This window comes from Oncorhynchus clarkii, chromosome 5 (genome assembly GCF_045791955.1).
Source record: "Oncorhynchus clarkii lewisi isolate Uvic-CL-2024 chromosome 5, UVic_Ocla_1.0, whole genome shotgun sequence".
Classification (NCBI taxonomy): Eukaryota; Metazoa; Chordata; class Actinopteri; order Salmoniformes; family Salmonidae; genus Oncorhynchus; species Oncorhynchus clarkii.
The window spans coordinates 59,585,330-59,604,272 of NC_092151.1; the positions used below are offsets into that span (position 1 = coordinate 59,585,330).

The window sequence follows — 18,943 nt, forward strand, 5'->3', positions numbered from 1 at the left end:
GTCAAATTCTCATGGTACAACAAATATGTCCAATGCGCTTCCTATTTGTGCGGGGGAAAAACACAGTTGATCACCTTTGTTGTTTTTGTCATACAATAAAAATCAGTCTAATTCACATCTATAAGAGGACAATATCTGAGTTTGAAGAAACAATGGTAAGGCTCACATGATTGAATGTCTCAAGGGTATACACCTTTTTCTATTAATAAACAGATACCAGCGCATGACCTCACCCACACTACAGCTCCAATATTTACCATTATTTTACTACTTTGTAGAATTTAATGGTGGTATTTCAGTGAAAATACTATAATGTCAATAACATGATGACGAGGAGCCAATGGATTCTGAACAAGGAGTTATCTGAAGCCCTCTGGAAAAGTTTTAGAACATCCGCATTGAGGCAATGCTTGTGTATGAAGAGGGCCTAAAACAATGTGTGGGTGGGAGTGTGGGTTGTCAGGAGTTGAATGTTACACATATCGTTTCCTTGAGCTGCTAAAATCAGACCCTGAGCAATTGCAGGAAGGCAGGTTGTCATGGAAATAAGAGCAGGGTTTATATACCTTTTCACCCATCTCTCTCCCAAGTTCACAACATCCAATGAGATGTAAAAATAAAAATAGAAAAACGATTAAAATGTGTCAACTATTAAAAATATCGTCAACCTCACAGTCATCCTTATAATGACAGCAAATAGATTACACTTTTAATTGGTTGACCAATTACTGTGGCCATTAGAGAGCAAATTATCTCTGTTATCATTATTGCAATAACCACTCTACCACCCGCATTGGGAATCTGCTCCTGTATTTGAGCTCTGCCGATTCGGATGGGCAGCAGGTGTCTTTTCTTCGCGCCAGAAAAACTCTTAACCTCTTTCCTCCCACACAGACCTCTGCTCGATGTCAAGGCGTTTTTCTATCGCGCCGGAGGGCTGGAGAAAAAGCGCTTAAGCTCATGTAGTAAATTAAAATGAACTGACGATGTGTGTGAGTGTGTGCTACTGTACTTCATGTGAGTGGAAAGCAGGCAAGGAAAGAATGAACCATACCGTGTGAGGACCGTCATAAGATAAGGTATGAAGATATGACAAGGCCTACTTTTTGGGGGTGTTGTATTCATTTTAAATTAATGGTTAATTATCACATGCAAAACATGTATTTCACCGGTTTCAATTAATTCATTCTCTGTTCATAACTACATGATTTCATGACTCCTATAAGTGGTACCAACTTTGAAAACGGATTATCAAGTACTAATATTGCAATTTAAACGTTACATTTTTACGATTATGACCTAGAGTGAAGAACCATCAGTTGAAGGCGTTCCACCTGGACCAGAGAAGCTCTCCATGACTGTGGACTATCTCAATCCGTGAAGACAAGAAAGGAAGCATCAGAAACAGGGTATTTTTCTCTTTGCCTATTTTATTAACAGTGATTCAATAGGAAATACATTTAAGTTATAACTTATTCATTGTCCAGATTTGTTGTCAGTGTTTGGAGAAAAAAAGACAACGACAACAGCTAATTTCCTCCAGCATTGAAAAGGGAAAAAAATAGCTCCCACAGCTGACACTGACAACTCACTTGCTGATGCTCAGTGAGTATGTCTGTTAACCATTTATTAGGATTAGGGCTAGTTGTAAGGATTCTGCTCTGCTGGGTTATCACCACGCCCTTGGTAGAGTAGTGTCAGTAGTGTTGATGCAATGTGCACCAACAATAAGAGTATTTATATGAATGAACAAATATGTGTAGGACCACATTTTTGAAAATGAGTTTGCTTTGTTATGTATTATGTATTGATATTTCCAGCCCTGAGACTGATACTAATGTTGGCTAGGGCAGTGGGAAAGGGGTAGGGTAGGTTGCAGTTAAACTGTACCTGCTGTTGTCCCAGGGCTTTGTAGTGGTGTTCTGCTGTGTGTGTGTGCGTGTGTGCGTGCGTGCTAGAAAGGGAGGGGAGAGCAGGCATGTGAAGGTCAGATCAGACAAGATGACAGACCTTTTCATGTCTGCCTACTTCAGATTAGTGAAGTGTCACCTCCAGTCACTCTGGCCCTGAGTCTCTGGACAGTACATGCTATCTGTTTTATCTAGGCTTTGGACTGTTCGAAGAGAATCCCTAAACTCAACCATGAGTGGTGAGTATGCTGTAACGCTTAAAGAGTATGCTAAAGGTAAGGCAAATAGAGTCTGCTTGGAAAAAGGGTCCACAAGTGGGAGATTAAGTTGTGTAGCTAAAAGGAACCAGATTTTATTTTCTGCAAAAACTTTGTGTCTCTGAGAAACGGAGCTGTTTGATCTCCCACAGTGATTTTGCTTCTTTGTTTCCAAAACTTGCTTAGAAAAGCTTTGATTTGTTTCTGTCGGTAAGATGTTAGAATTATACTGTCAAATGACTTTTAGTACTCTGTGCTCCTGCATATTTTAGCAGGATAGTTGGAAGAGGCTCAAGGCTTTCTTGTTAGGTGTGAAATACCATCTCCTCTAACAAAATGGGGCCATGTCAATGCTAGCCTAGTCCCAGATCTGAATGTGTTTTTTACCCAACTTCTCCATACATGGCATGGCAATTCTACCCAGAGGAGTTGGCTATATCTCAGACAGATCTGGGACCAGGCCAATGTAGGTTACCTGTACCCTGGGAGGTGACGCCCAGGGACTCATCTAGTCAGAAATGTTTGCAACTTTAATACCATACTGCTGAGTGTCTGAACCAGGACTGGCAATGCTTGCCAGCCTGCCAGCTTGCCAGGGAGGACACGAAGGGCGTGTTCATTAGGGTGAAACATAAAGAACTTTGCCAATAGAAATATAATGTTGACTACAGAGCTACCAATGTGGTTGGATCTTCATTGAGTGTACAGTAATGCCTGTATGCTGTCTGAATTCACCCCTTTGGGAGTAAAGGTCGATTATTAAGGCACGTAATAGGTCAATTTCCTGGGATCAGTTACGTATACGATATGATTTGGACCTGGCCCATCTCATTCTTCTGCAGGGCATTCATTGACATAGCTTGCACACTGTATATGCAGCACAATAATGCTTTTCTGTTTCTAATGAATAGATTTGTGAAAGGATTCCCAAGTGGCCAGCCATTTGAATAATAACTGCATGGAGAATTCCGTCATTTTATCCACTTATTGAAGCACACAACGCCCACATCAATTAAGACTACTGTGTGAGACTGAATCGAACCCCATTGACTGTTATATGTGGCTTTATGATTCATTGTGAAAGAGTGTTAGTACGTTTCAATCAAGGTAAGTATCACAATGGATTTTTTGATTTGACCTTTATTTAACCAGGCAAGTCAGTTAAGAACAAATTCTTATTTTCAATGACGGCCGAGGAATAGTGGGTCAACAGCCTGTTCAGGGGCAGAACGACAGAGTTTGACCTCTTTTTTTTTTACCAGCTCGGGGATTTCGATCTTGCAACCTTTCTGGTTACTTGTCCAACACTCTAACCACTAGGCTACCTGCCGCCCGGCTGACTTGATCCGCTGATCCGTTAAAACAGAGACACTGTTTTCTGCAGTGCGGGAAGTATTATGCTACTGACACCAAGCTAAATGATAGATATGGACCACGGGTCTTTCAACAGTCCTCTCCACGATGGATGGATGGATTGCATTAGGAACATTTATAGACAGAGCAGAGCAAAACAATGAACGAAGAGGATCAATGGGCAGTAAGACAGAATCGGAGGACATTCCCTGTGGACCATGTTGCCACTGGTCACCTCTAGTTAGTGTTCATCCTTGGGGGAAGCTGTAGAGATATAAAGGTGGTTCAGAGAAAGATCTGGAAGGGCATCAGCTACAGACACACTGTTTGCCTTTTAGGATTGCCTTGGACCAGGTAGGAAGATCATCATTCAGAAAATAAGTATTTCACTGCAGAGCTGTGATCCTGCACTGTATGTATTTGTCGTGCATGTCACCAAAGTTCATCCATCACTGTTTAAATATTAGCAATGACCATCAGGTTCTTGAGTGCTGAATTGATCAATATTTCTAACTGACTTCTCTATCAAGAGCTCTTGTGCACTTCATACACACGGTTTATTCACTGAATTATAACATAATGCTTATAGTCTCCATCTTCTCTTTTACATTTTTTTACATTTATTTCACCTTTATTTAACGAGCTAGGCCATTTGAGAACAAGTTCTCATTTACAACTGCGACCTGGCCAAGAGAAAGCAAAGCAGTGTGACAAAAATAACACAGAGTTACACATAAACAAATGTACAGTCAATAACACAAATTGAAAAATCAATGTACAGTGTGTGCAAATGTAGAAGAGTAGCGAGGTAGGCAATAAATAGGCCCAAGAGGCGAAAATAATTACAATTTAGCATTAATACTGGAGTGATAGATGTGCAGATGATGATGTGCAAGTGGAGATACTGGGGTGCAAAAGAGCAAGAGGGTAAGTCATAATATGGGGATGAGGTAGTCGGTGTGCTATTTACAGATTGGCTGTGTACAGGTACAGTGATCGGTAAGCTGCTCAGACAGCTGATTCTTAAAGTTAGAGAGGGAGATATAAGACTCCAGCTTCAGAGATTTTTGCAATTCATTCCAGTCATTGGCAGCAGAGAACTAGAAGGAAAGGCAGCCAAAGGAAGTGTTGGCTTTGGGGATGACCAGTGCAATGTACATGCTGGAGTGCGTGCTACGGCTGGGTGTTGCTATGGTGACCAATCAGCTGAGATAAGGCGGGGCTTTTTCTCTCCTCCAGTTTCCCACGAAACCTGCCTCCTGGACCAGGTGCTGGAGCTGATTATGATTGAGAAGCCCCCCAACACTGCTAGCCTTTTCCTGAACGAGGACGCCGACAAGCCCCCCCTCCCCAATCGAGGCCTCTGGCGGCGGCTACGTAGAGCCATGCAGAAGAGAGCGGCCAGCACCCAGGACAGGATGAGCACCATCACTAAGGAGAGCATCAAGGGATTCCTGAGACGCAACCTCTTTGTCCTCCTCACCATCGCAGCAGTGGCTCTGGGCAAGTGGACGAGATACTCGCTTACTGTCTTTCTAGGTTTAGGGCAAAGCTTAAGGTGGGGTTAAGGCTAAGGTTATGGGTAGTTTGTTGATTGTTAATACAATTTTAATTAAAAAAACAATAATAACTGCAGTATTATTATAATTACACAGGTATATGAGCTGTAGCCCAAGGTAAAGAAGTCTTTGTCGAGATGACTTGAAATACAGTATTCTTCATCAGCGCACCAGCCTTGAAATCATGTCCCCTGTGTGTGTGTCCAGGTGTCATGCTGGGTTTCGCCCTGCGGCCCCACAACCTGACCCTCAGGGAGATCAAGTACTTTGCCTTCCCTGGAGAGCTGCTGATGAGGATGCTGCAGATGCTGGTTCTGCCTCTCATCGTCTCCAGCCTGGTCACAGGTAGCTGGTCACAGGAGTTCTGCTTTATTAGCGTCATTATTTACATTTATGTATTGCTTTTCTCAAACTCAAAATGATTGTCATATTATGGTGATCGCTCACCCCTCCTGCAAGCTACTATTTTTTATACTAAGCTACTGTTCTTCACCCTAATACTACTTCTTGCAATGTTGAGTTTCAAAGTGAGTTGGTACAGTGGAAGTACCTAGAGTGTTCATGAGAAAGGAATGAACTTTGTCTTGTCTTGCAGGTATTTCCTCTCTGGACAGCAAAGCGTCTGGGAAGATGGGAATGCGGGCTGTGGGTTATTACATGGTGACCACCCTCATCGCGGTCTTCATTGGCATCGTCATTGTGATTGTCATCAAACCAGGGAAAGGTCATAGGGACAGCCCAGTGGCCTCTAGCGGTACCATAGAGCCGGTACACGCAGCTGACGCCTTCCTGGATCTCATCAGGCGAGTAACTACTGTAGGATCTAAATTACGGTGTCAATATGCGGTATGAATCATTTATTGGCCTTTATTCACTGTGATAGATGCTGAAGGAAAAAAAACGTAACCATTGTTTATCTTTCAGGAACATGTTCCCTCCTAATTTGGTGGAAGCCTGTTTCAAGCAGGTAAGGGAATTCACTTCAACGTGATTGATCATGTTGCCAATTCCCAATACACTGTGTTAAAATGCTCACTCACCATTACAGTATATTTTTGAGGACTGATACTTTACACTGCTACGGTAGATTTTTTTTTTTTACAACAATATATGTGTTATATATCAGTACAAAACGGTCTACAAGAAGACCATCCACACGAAGAACGTGACTGTTGCCCTCAGTCTGACTGACTCCCTCAACGCTACAGAGGCTGCCTTGGCTGTTAACATGAGCAGAGTGCTGCAGACCATCCAGGTGGGTGATACATATTTGTGGTGAAAGTCCTTTGGGGGAAAAAAGAGCTACAGTTACTTTGGATAAAAGTAAATATTATGTGGATGGTTGTTCTCCTGCTCCAGGAGACAGTGGTGGAGATGATCCCCGTGTCTGGTTCCTCTAACGGGGTGAACGCCCTGGGTCTGGTGGTGTTCTCCATGTGCTTCGGCCTGGTCATTGGCAGCATGAAGCAGCAGGGACAGGCCCTCAGGGACTTCTTCGACTGCCTCAACGAAGCCATCATGCGCCTGGTGGCCATCGTCATCTGGTCAGTAGTCAGATTAGTGTTCACAAGTAACATGCTAATGAACTCTAACGTGCCCCTACCATTACTTCTCACATATATCTCTCGAAATAGTTGCTTTTGGTGGAATTGTTGTAATAGGTGAGAGTGTAAACTATCTCTGTCTTTCTCTCTCCTCCTCCCTCTCTCTGTCAGGTATGCTCCAGTGGGCATCCTGTTCCTCATAGCAGCTAAGATCGTGGAGATGAAGAATCTGGCCGAGGTGGGAGGTCAGCTGGGGATGTACACGGTGTCTGTCATCGTGGGTCTGCTCATCCACGGCTTGTTTGTCCTGCCCCTGCTCTACTTCCTGGTCACCAGGAAGAACCCCTACACTTTCATGGCTGGCCTTCTGCAGGCCCTCATCACAGCACTGGGAACATCCTCTAGGTGGGTGTATGAACTGATTCAGGGTGGGTACATAAACTGATTTTGCAATTCCTCTAGGTGAATGAACTCATGAACTGATTCAGGGTCAGGCTAATTAATTTCCCTGGGGACACCCTCTAGTTGTTGTTCGGACTATTATGATCTCACAAGGACTTCCATTATCTACCCCTCCTGCCATAGCTCTGCCACCCTGCCCATCACCTTCCGCTGTCTGGAGGAGAACAACCGTGTGGACAAGAGAGTGACACGCTTTATCCTTCCCGTGGGTGCCACCATCAACATGGATGGCACTGCCCTCTACGAAGCCGTGGCAGCCATCTTCATCGCCCAAGTCAACGACATGGAACTCAACTTTGGCCAGATCCTCACCATCAGGTCAGTCTAAAGACACGATCTGATAAGGCACAATTCTATCAATGTGCTATAGAATAGAATAAAACTGTATTGTCCATCCAGATGGACATTTTTCTTTGGCATCACTTTACATTAAAAGGATCACACACACACATACAGTTGAAGTCGGAAGTTTACATACACTTTGGTTAGAGTCATTAAAACTTGTTTTTCAACCACTCCACAAATTTCTTGTTTAACAAACTATAGTTTTGGCAAGTCGTTTAGGACATCTACTTTGTGCATGACACAAGTAATTTTTCCAGCAATTGTTTACAGACAGATTATTTAACTTATATTTCACTGTATCATAATTCCAGTGGGTCAGAAGTTTACATACACTAAGTTGACTGCCTTTAAACAGCTTGGAAAAGTCCAGAAAATAATGTCATGGCTTTAGAAGCTTCTGATAGGCTAATTGACATAATTTGAGTCAATTGGAGGTCTACCTGTGGATGTATTTCAAGGCCTACCTTCAAACTCTGCCTCTTTGCTTGACATCATTGGAAAATCAAAAGATATCAGCCAAAACCTCAGAAAATAAATTGTAGACCTCCACATGTCTGGTTCATCCTTGGGAGCAATATCCAAACGCCTGAAGGAACCACGTTTATCGATACAAACAATAGTATGCAAGTATAAACACCATGGGATCACACCGCCGTCATACCGCTCAGGAAGGAGACGCGTTCTGTCTCCTAGAGATTAATGTACTTTGATGCGAAAAGTGCAAATCAATCCAAGAACAAAATTTGTGGGCAGAACTGAAAAAGTGTGTGCGAGCAAGGAAGCCTACAGAACTGACTCAGTTACACCAGCTCTGTCAGGAGGAATGGGCCAAAATTCACCTCTACTTATTGTGTGGAAGCTTATTGTCATCCTACAATCTAAGCTTGATGCCCTCAATGCCCTCAATCTCACACAAATGATCAATGAACCTACCAGGTACCACCCCAAAGCCGTAAACACAAGCACCCTCATAGATATCATCCTAGCCAACTTGCCCTCTAAATACACCTCTGCTGTTTTCAACCAAGATCTCAGCGATCACTGCCTCATTGCCTGCATCCGTAATGGGTCAGCGGTCAAACAACCTCCACTCATCACTGTCAAACGCTCCCTGAAACACTTCAGCGAGCAGGCCTTTCTAATCGACCTGGCCGGGGTTTATCCTGAAATGATATTGATCTCATCCCATCAGTAGAGGATTTTAGTAGAGTTTTTCCTCACCATCTTAAATAAGCATGCCCCATTCAAGACATTTAGAACCAGGAACAGATATAGCCCTTGGTTCTTTCCAGACCTGACTGACCTTAACCAACACAAAAACATCCTATGGCGTTCTGCATTAGCATCGAACAGCCCCTGTGATATGCAACTTTTCAGGGAAGCTAGAAACCAATATACACAGGCAGTTAGAAAAGCCAAGGCTAGGTTTTTCAAGCAGAAATTTGCTTCCTGCAACACAAACTGAAAAAAGTTCTGGGACACTGTAAAGTCCATGGAGAATAAGAACACCTCCTCTCAGCTGCCCACTGCACTGAAGATAGGAAACACTGTCACCACCGATAAATCCACTATAATTGAGAATTTCAATAAGCATTTTTCTACGGATGGCCATGCTTTCCACCTGGCTACCCCTACCCCAAAATCTGGACCCCTACAAATCAACCGGGCAAGACCATCTGGACCCTTTCTTTCTAAAATTATCTGCCGAAATTGTTGCCACCCCTATTAATAGCCTGTTCAACCTCTCTTTCGTGTCGTCTGAGATTCCCAAAGATTGGAAAGCAGCTGCGGTCATCCCCCTCTTCAAAGGGGGGGACACTCTTGACCCAAACTGCTACAGACCTATATCTATTCTACCCTGCCTTTCTAAGGTCTTCGAAAGCCAAGTCAACAAACAGATTACCGACCATTTCGAATCCCACCATACCTTCTCCGCTATGCAATCTGGTTTCAGAGCTGGTCATGGGTGCACTTCAGCCACGCTCAAGGTCCTAAACGATATCTTAACCGCCATCGATAAGACACAGTACTGTGCAGCCGTATTCATTGACCTGGCCAAGGCTTTCGACTCTGTCAATCACCACATCCTCATTGGCAGACTCGACAGCCTTGGTTTCTCAAATGATTGCCTCGCCATGTTCACCAACTACTTCTCTGATAGAGTTCAGTGTGTCAAATCGGAGTGTCTGTTGTCCGGGCCTATGGCAGTCTCTATGGGGGTGCCACAAGGTTCAATTCTTGGACCGACTCTCTTCTCTGTATACATAAATAATGTCGCTCTTGCTGATGGTGAGTCTCTGATCCACCTCTACACAGACGATACTATTCTGTACACTTCTGGCCCTTCTTTGGACACTGTGTTAACAACCCTCCAGGCGAGCTTCAATGCCATACAACTCTCCTTCCGTGGCCTCCAATTGCTCTTAAATACAAGTAAAACTAAATGCATGCTCTTCAACCGATCGCTGGCTGCACCTGCCCGCCTGTCCAACATCACTACTCTGGACGGCTCTGACTTAGAATATGTGGACAACTACAAATACCTAGGTGTCTGGTTAGACTGTAAACTCTCCTTCCAGACTCACATCAAACATCTCCAATCCAAAGTTAAATCTAGAATTGGCTTCCTATTTCGCAACAAATCATCCTTTACTCATGCTGCCAAACATACCCTTGTAAAACTGGCCATCCTACCAATCCTCAACTTTGGCGATGTCATTTACAAAATAGCCTCCAATACCCTACTCAATAAATTGGATGCAGTCTATCACAGTGCCATCCGTTTTGTCACCAAAGCCCCATATACTACCCACCACTGCGACATGTACGCTCTCATTGGCTGGCCCACGCTTCATACTCGTCGCCAAACCCACTGGCTCCAGGTCATCTACAAGACCCTGCTCTGTAAAGTCCCCCCTTATCTCAGCTCGCTGGTCACCATAGCAGCACCCACCTGTAGCACACGCTCCAGCAGGTATATCTCTCTGGACACCCCCAAAACCAATTCTTCCTTTGGCCGCCTCTCCTTCCAGTTCTCTGCTGCCAATGACTGGAACGAACTACAAACATCTCTGAAACTGGAAACACATCTCCCTCACTAGCTTTAAGCACCAGCTGTCAGAGCAGCTCACAGATTACTGCACCTGTACATAGCCCATCTATAATTTAGCCCAAACAACTACCTCTTTCTCTACTGTATTTATTTATTTATTTATTTTGCTCCTTTGCACCCCATTATTTCTATCTCTACTTTGCACATTCTTCCACTGCAAATCAACCATTCCAGTGTTTTACTTGCTATATTGTATTTACTTTGCCACCATGGCCTTTTTTTGCCTTTACCTCCCTTATCTCACCTCACTTGCTCACATCGTATATAGACTTGTTTTTCTATTGTATTATTGACTGTAAGTTTATTTTACTCCATGTGTAACTCTGTGTTGTTGTATGTGTCGAACTGCTTTGCTTTATCTTGGCCAGGTCCCAATTGTAATTGAGAACTTGTTCTCAACTTGCCTACCTGATTAAATAAAGGTGAAATAAAATAAAATAAAATTGTGTGGAACGTTTGACCCATAGTTAAACAATTTTAAGGCAATGCTAATAAATGCTAATTGAGTGTATGTAAACTTCTGACCCACTGGGAATGTGATGAAAGAAATACAATCTGAAATAAATAATTCTCTCTACTATTATTTCACATTCTTAAAATAAAGTGGTGATCCTAACTGACCTAAGACAGGGAATTTTTACTAGGATTAAATGTCAGGAATTGTGAAAAACTGAGTTTAAATGTATTTTGCTAAAGTGTATGTAAACTTCCGACTTCAACTGTACACACACATTTAAACCAGTCAGTCCATCAAATCAAATCAAATTGTATTTGTCACATACACATGGTTAGCAGATGTTAATGCGAGTGTAGCAAAATGTTTGTGCTTCTAGTTCCGACAATGCAGTAATAACCAACGAGCAATCTAACCTAACAATTTCACAACAACTACCTTCTACACACAAGTGTAAAGGGATGAAGAATATGTACATAAAGATATATGAATGATTGATGGTACAGAACGCTATAGGCAAGATGCAGTAGATGGTATCGACATATGAGATGAGTAATGTAGGGTATGAAAACATATAAAAGTGGCATTGTTTAATTAAAGTGTGGCTAGTGATACATGTATTACATAAAGATGGCAAGATGCAGTAGATGGTATAGAGTACAGTATATACATATGAGATGAGTAATGTAGGGTATGTAAACATTATATTAAGTGGCATTGTTTAAAGTGGCTAGTGATAAAAAAAATTACATCAATGTTTCCATTATTAAAGTGGCTGGAGTTGAGTCAGTATGTTGGCAGTAGCCACTCAATGTTGGTGGTGGCTATTTAACAGTCTGATGGCCTTGAGATAGAAGCTGTTTCAGTCTCTCGGTCCCTGCTTTGATGCACCTGTGCTGACCTCGCCTTCTGGATGATAGCATGGGGTGAACAGGCAGTGGCTCGGGTGGTTGTTGTCCTTGATGATCTTTATGGCCTTCCTGTGACAAACGGGGGGTGTAGGTGTCCTGGAGGGCAGGTAGTTTGCCCCCGGTGATGCGTTGTGCAGACCTCACTACCCTCTGGAGAGCCTTACGGTTGAGGGCGGAGCAGTTGCCGTACCAGGCGGTGATACAGCCCAACAGGATGCTCTCGATTGTGCATCTGTAAAAGTTTGAGAGTGCTTTTGGTGACAAGCCAAATTTCTTTAGCCTCCTGAGGTTGAGGAGGGTGGACCAATTCAGTTTGTCCGTGATGTGTACGCCGAGAAACTTACTACCCTCTCCGCTACTGTTCCGTCGATGTGGATAGGGGGGTGCTCACTCTGCTGTTTCCTGAAGTCTACGATCATCTCATGTTTTGTTGACGTTGAGTGTGAGGTTATTTTCCTGATACCACACTCCGAGGGCCCTCACCTCCTCCCTGTAGGCCGTCTCGTCGTTGTTGGTAATCAAGCCTACCACTGTAGTGTCGTCTGCAAACTTGATGATTGTGTTGGAGGAGAGGGCTCAGAACGCACCCTTGTGGGGCCCCAGTGTTGAGGATCAGCGGGGTGGAGATGTTGTTACCTACCCTCACCACCTGGGGGCGGCCCATCAGAAAGTCCAGAACCCAGTTGCCCAGGGTCTCGACCCCATACTGCATACACTGGAAACATAGAGGACATTGATAGATTCACTCACAACTGACCACTGCCCCAAATGCACTGTTAAATAGATAAATAGATAAGTGTATATACCGATACAATTTATGTTGCATTTGGTAGTCCAACAGCACAATCAACTAATTCATGTTTAAACACATTTTTCTTGGCCATGGGCATTCTGAAGTGCCGGCCAGAGGGAAGCCTCTCAAACTGAGGGTGTAGAGGGTGGGAGGGATTGCCAACGACAGCCAGTGGCTTCCTTTTGTTTGCCTTGTGGACAGACTGCTCAAATGTGCCTGTGGTCGACCAGTTACTTTGCTGGCTGTGTTTACTATTCTGGTCAGTTTGCTTTTGCCCGTCACGTTCAGATTACCATACCAGACTGAACGTATTGCCATACCAGACTGAACGTCATATTGAACATGAAGAAGCTCTCCACCAGATTGCTGTACACCTTCTCCACAACCTGGCTGACCCCAAACCTCTTTCAATTTCCCGATTAAAAACAGGTGTTGGCTTGCTTTAAAAAATTACGTTGCATTCTCTGTAAAGCTCAGCTTGTCATCAATTTGTGTCCCTAAGTATTTGAAACACTTAACCACTTCCACTGGTTGGTCATTCAGAGAGAGTGTTTGGGACATTGGCAGGTTGTTGTCATTGATGATCAGCTCCTTTGTCTTGTCCACACTGATGTGGAGGGCACTTGACCAGCACCTTTATTGAAAGTTGTTGGCCAGTTTAAAATTGCTGTCCCCATCTGACTTAGCATCTTTGAAAAATAGTCTCACCAGAGTCATGTCATCCGCATATTTGAAAAGGCTCACATTGTTTCCTTGGATTTTCATCTCACTAGTGTAGATAGAGAACAACAATGGTGAAAGGACACACCCCTGGGGTGCCCCTGCGTTCAGTGCCAGTTCATCAGAGAGGGCCCTATTCATGAGAACCCTTTGTGGGTGGTCAGTTAAAAAGTCCTTGATTCAACCTGCAAGGCCTCTGTTGCCCTTCAACTATCAGACCTATTAAGTCATGTTAATGTGAACTAATCTTACAGTAAAATACTTGTAAAGGCTATATCAGGAAATTTTATGTCCACATTAGTGGAAGGAGAGAAAATAACAAAGGCTTTTCTTGGTCTTGATAAGATTGATTTTGTGGTCTTTGCCGAACTCCTCCATGTTATTGACTTTCTTCTATTGACTTCACCACCAAGAGGGTTAACCTCTACCGTGGAGTGTTGATTTATACTTCTCTATATCCACTCCCCAATGTGTGTGTGTTTGTCTCTGTTATTAAATGGCGCTGTCGCCACCTCCTCCACAGTATCACAGCAACAGCTGCCAGCATCGGCGCAGCAGGCATCCCACAGGCTGGTCTGGTTACCATGGTAATCGTATTGACATCGGTGGGACTACCCACAGAGGACATAACGCTGATCATCGCTGTGGATTGGTTCCTGTAAGTCTGCCTAAATGTCACTATTAGGCCGCCACCCCACTAGAACAGGTTATTGATGCATTATGCACATCAGATTATTGTAATTAATGAAGTGTTTACAACTAGCCCTATCTAATTTTGTGCTGTGGTGTTGTATTGTGGCTGGAAACCATTTGAACACATTTTGGGTTGATTACTGGTGGGTGGATTACCCCAAAGACTGCCTTGTGTCTTTGTGTGGCTGAGCAGGGGTTGAGACCCTGACGAAGCGTGTGTGTGTGTGTGTGTGTGTGTGTATGTATGTATGTGTGCGTGTGCAAATCAAATCAATTTGCATTTTTCACATGCACTGAATACAACAGGATATACAATATGGATATACAACAACCTTACAGTGAAATGCTTACTTACAAGACCTTAACCAACAATACCGTTTTAAGAAAACACCTAAGAAAAAAAATAAATAAGTAAGAGCAGCAGTAATTAACAGTAGCGGGGCTATATACAGGGCGTACCAGTTCAGAGTCAATGTGTGTGTTTGTGCGTGCACTATATAATGTGGGTGTACCTGTGCAGGGATCGCTTAAGGACTACCACCAACGTGCTGGGGGACTCTATCGGGGCAGGCATCGTGGAGCACCTGTCTCGCCAGGAGTTGCAGAGCCAGGATGTTGAGGTGGGCAACTCAGTGATTGAAGAGAATGAGAAGCCCTACCAGCTCATCTGCCAGAAAAACGACTCAGTGAAGCATCGCAACAGTGAGACCCCCATGTAGGGGTTACGACAGTCTGAAAGCATCCACTAGCTGCTACCGTACTTCTTCAGTGTTTGTGGATATGGAGGAACTGGATAGGTGTAAACAATATGGGGAAAGCAATTGGATGCCGAGGTGGAGCCATCACCATATTGCTAACACTTATCTGGGTAACTTCAGATCTGCAAACACTGTAGGGATAGTGGCTGGAGATCGTTTTGACACTGTTAACCATATCAACTGTTTTGGTCCTTTCAGTCCAAATCTGAGATGCATCTCAATTGTCTAGAGCAGTGGTTCCCAAACTTTTTATAGTCCCGTGCCCCTTCAAACATTCAACCTCCAGCTGTACCCCCTCTAGCACCTGAGTCAGCGCACTCTCAAATGTTGTTTTTTGCCATCATTGTAAGCCTGCCACACACACATTATATGATACATTTATTAAACATAAAAATTAGTGTGAGTTTTTGTCACAACCCTGCTAGTGGGAAGTGACAAACAGGAGGACCAGGGCACAAATAATAATACATTCATAATAAATCATTTTGCTCTTTTAATTAGCCATCTTACATATGAACTTTATTTGTTCATCTAAAATTGTGAATTACTCACCACAGGTTAATGAGAAGGGTGTGCTTGAAAGGATGCACATAACTCTGCAATGGTGGGTTGTATTGGAGAGAGTCTCAGTCTTAAATCATTTTCCACACACATTCTGTGCCTGTATTTAGTTTTCATGCTAGTGAGGGCCGAGAATCCACTTTCACATAGGTATGTTGTTGCAAAGGGCATCAGTGTCTTAACAGCGCGATTTGCGGATACTCTGAGCGCAGCCCAATAAAGAAATCTGGCAGTGGCTTCTGATTAAATAACATTTTCACAGAACAGCTTGTGGCAATTTCGATGAGGCTCTCTTGTTCAGATATCAGTAAGTGGACTGGAGGCCGGGCATGAAAGGGATAACGAATCCAGTTGTTTGTGTCATTCGTTTCGGGAAAGTACCTGCGTAATTGCGCACCCAACTCACTCATGTGTTTCGCTATGTCACATTTTACATTGTCCGTAATCTTGAGTTTAATTGCACACAAAAAATCATACAATGATGGAAAGACCTGTGTGTTGTCCTTGTTAATGCAGACAGAGAAGAGCTCCAACTTCTTAATCATAGACTCAATTTTGTCCCACACATTGAATATAGTTGCGGAGAGTCCCTGTAATCCTAGATTCCGATCATTCAGGCGAGAAAAAACATCCCCCAGATAGGCCAGTCGTGTGAGAAACTCGTCATCATGCAAGTGGTCAGACATGTGAATATTATGGTCAGTAAAGAACTTTAAGCTCGTCTCTCAATTTTAAAAAATGTGTCAATACTTTTCCCCTTGATAACCAGCGCACTTCTGTATGTTGTAAAAGCATTACATGATCGCTGCCCGTATCGTTGCATAGTGCAGAAAATACACAAGAGTTCAGGGGCCTTGCTTTAACAAAGTTAACAATTTTCACTGTAGTGTCCAAAACGTCTTTCAAGCTGTCAGGCATTCCCTTGGCAGCAAGAGCCTCTCAGTGGATGCTGCAGTTTACCCATGTGGCGTCGGGAGCAACTGCTTGCACATGCGTTACCACTCCACTGTGTCTCCCTGTCATGGCTTTTGCGCCATTAGTACAGATACCAACATATCTTGACCACCAAAGTCCATTTGATGTCACAAAGCTGTCCAGTACCTTAAAAATATCCTTGCCTGTTGTCCTGGTTTCCAGAAGAGTATGTCTTCCTTAATTGACCCCCCGTAAACGTAACGGACATATACCAGGAGCTGTGCCAGCTGTAACACATAGAATTCACTGGCTTGTAAGCGAAGCAGTTATTGTTTCAAAACATCTCCTGCCATGTCACTGGTGCGTTGTGAAACAGTGTTTGAAGAAGTCATTGTCTGTATAGTTTTTTGGGCCTTTACCCCAGCATTGTCCCAGCCATATCCGCGGCAGCAGGAAGAATTAAGTCCTCCACAATAGTATGGGGCTTGCCTGTCCTAGCCACTCGGTAGCTCACCATAAAAGATCCTTCTAGCCCCTTCTTATTAATGGTATCTGTTGCTTTTTGCACATATAACACACCGTGGCTGAGGAAAGGCACTACTCCCAATATAAGTGAACCCCATTTAGTTCTCATCATATTTGCTCCTCTTCGATGGTCCAATATCCGTCTGTTGTTTGGGGCAGAAGCTCTTCGGCTGCAACAGATTCACAAATGTAGAATTACTGATGCTAGCATTGGATGTGCTTGTGGAAGCAGAACAACTTGTGTCGTTGACAGGTGCAGGTGTAGTACTGCTGGTGTGTCTCTATGGACGAGGGCCTTACAAGCGGAATGAGCAGCAGCTACGTTTGGCTACATACAGACCGTTAGTGGAATTCCCGTGAGAGAGTAACGGTTAATGTGATTGGATGTTAATTATTTGACTAGGCTACCTGTATTTGACATTGTGTTGTTATTTTGCTGAACACTAGATGGTTTCATTAGATTTTTGGCAGTGAAACGAGGCTACTCAGGCGAGAAATAAACCTTACCCAAATGTATAGCCCTATTGGAAAATATAAATGGACCATTTGAAAATGTGAATATTTTTTTTGATTTGTTAAAAATGTATCACATACCTGGTCTAGAGGAAACTGATGTGAAATAACTGGACAGGTGAAATCAAATTTCTCATAGATATCTAGCTACTATATTGTTTTCACTTATTTTATGTGTTCATAACAGTAGAGACCACTTTTGACTGTTGTTATGTACTCTGTATAGGATTGATTTTCGTGAACAAGAAAATAAATGCCATTCAATGGCCTTTTTAGAATTTGTGAATAAATGGGATATCCATTTGTATACTCACAATCAAATAGCTGGTTCTGTTGCATGGCTTGATTTTTTGTTTATTGTTCTATATTTTGCCACTTTAAGTTGGTGGTTATTCTTTTTAATGTGAATCTACCTCTAACATTCAAGTGTACATTATGCTTTCTCTTGAGTCATTTTATTTTCTGCCCCAAACATTACCAAGAGGTCATTTTTATTCCGTATTATCCGTGCTACCAACTTTGATAAGCATTTTTTCTACGGTTTCAAAAACAAGTATTGAATTTATGATGTAATGTACTGTAGTTTACTTGATCTGTCAATTGAATCAACGTGAATGTATACAGTAAACATTTGTACCGATATCTGTTTTATACTTGGGTGATTTCTATGTTACTTATTGAGCTAAATTGGGGTTAGACTTTGTTTTTCAAAACAATATTTGTAACAAAGATGTATTTTCAGTGTTAACTAGTGTTACTTAACTGAACATATTTTGGTACTAGTCACTTAGGTCTGAAGTATGTGAAAGTATTACCGTATGCTTGCTTTGAATAGGAATGTTGATCTCATTGGGGCTGTTGTATGTTTCTGTGTGTAGTAAAGATGGACAAAAGAATGTTACATAGCCTACTGAATTACTTGATATGTTTCTCCCCCAATGTTGCTACGGTTTATATTTTAGGGCTTGAATCCATCCCTCTTTGTTTGTGTGTTGTGAGTCTTTTCAGACAACGTGAGGGTTGAATATCCATTTGTAGAATATAAGGGAGATCTTCATGTATTTCTTGAATCACAACTAAAAAGGTTCACCAGATATTCCCTTTCCTTGATGCTGTAATCTTACCTGGCCATTTCAGGTCAACGTCTGGTGCTTTATCCATGAAAGCACTATAGCCAGATGTGGTACATTTGATTATGGCTTTTCTCTTTGATTTGACTGTTGACAAAAGTGGAAAAATGTTATGCCTAAAATATCATTTGAAAGCAATTAAGTTGAATGTTAAGTGGGAAAGGTTTTAAAAGTAAGTAGGCCTACTGTGTATGTAGTTACGTAAAAACTCAACTTGACCGTGGTTGAGAGAATATTGTTGTAATGTGTGACTCTTGTTTAATGTATTAAATAGTTGATTTATGTTTTTGCGAGATGGCTCAAATTTGGATCGCTTTTGGGAAGTGTCATTTTCAGTATTTTGTTGGAAGAATAGGAGTTGCAACAAATAAATGTCTCAGGAATTGACAATTGTGTTTATCTCTGGAGTGTAATAGATGTGGTCAAGA

General features: G+C 42.6%; 1 protein-coding gene across 2 annotated transcripts; it reads left to right on the forward strand.

Moving 5' to 3' along the window:
- Positions 1-985: 985 nt before the first annotated feature.
- On the forward strand, positions 986-18,808 carry LOC139409120 (excitatory amino acid transporter 1-like). 2 transcript variants are annotated; one of them, XM_071153851.1, is made up of 12 exons: positions 986-1,079; positions 1,304-1,409; positions 4,760-5,023; positions 5,287-5,424; positions 5,675-5,882; positions 6,004-6,046; positions 6,206-6,334; positions 6,439-6,623; positions 6,795-7,028; positions 7,209-7,403; positions 13,944-14,078; positions 14,634-18,286. In XM_071153851.1, exons 3-12 carry the CDS (start codon positions 4,804-4,806, stop codon positions 14,830-14,832), a joined length of 1,686 nt encoding a protein of 561 aa, XP_071009952.1. In that variant the 5' UTR covers positions 986-1,079; positions 1,304-1,409; positions 4,760-4,803; the 3' UTR covers positions 14,833-18,286. The 2 variants fall into 2 exon arrangements, with proteins under 2 accessions (XP_071009952.1, XP_071009951.1); XM_071153850.1 differs by lacking the exons at positions 986-1,079; positions 1,304-1,409 and adding an exon at positions 2,058-2,149 and having other exon boundaries at positions 14,634-18,808.
- The last annotated feature ends 135 nt before the right edge of the window (positions 18,809-18,943 follow it).

Excerpts from the sequence above, each read along its gene's own strand:
- LOC139409120 (XM_071153850.1), top strand. The coding sequence starts at position 2,086 with ATGCTATCTGTTTTATCTAGGCTTTGGACTGTTCGAAGAGAATCCCTA. Across the intron at positions 6,624-6,794 it reads CTGGTGGCCATCGTCATCTG|GTATGCTCCAGTGGGCATCC; the intron begins GTCAGTAGTCAG and ends TCTCTCTGTCAG. Across the intron at positions 14,079-14,633 it reads ATCGCTGTGGATTGGTTCCT|GGATCGCTTAAGGACTACCA; the intron begins GTAAGTCTGCCT and ends GTACCTGTGCAG.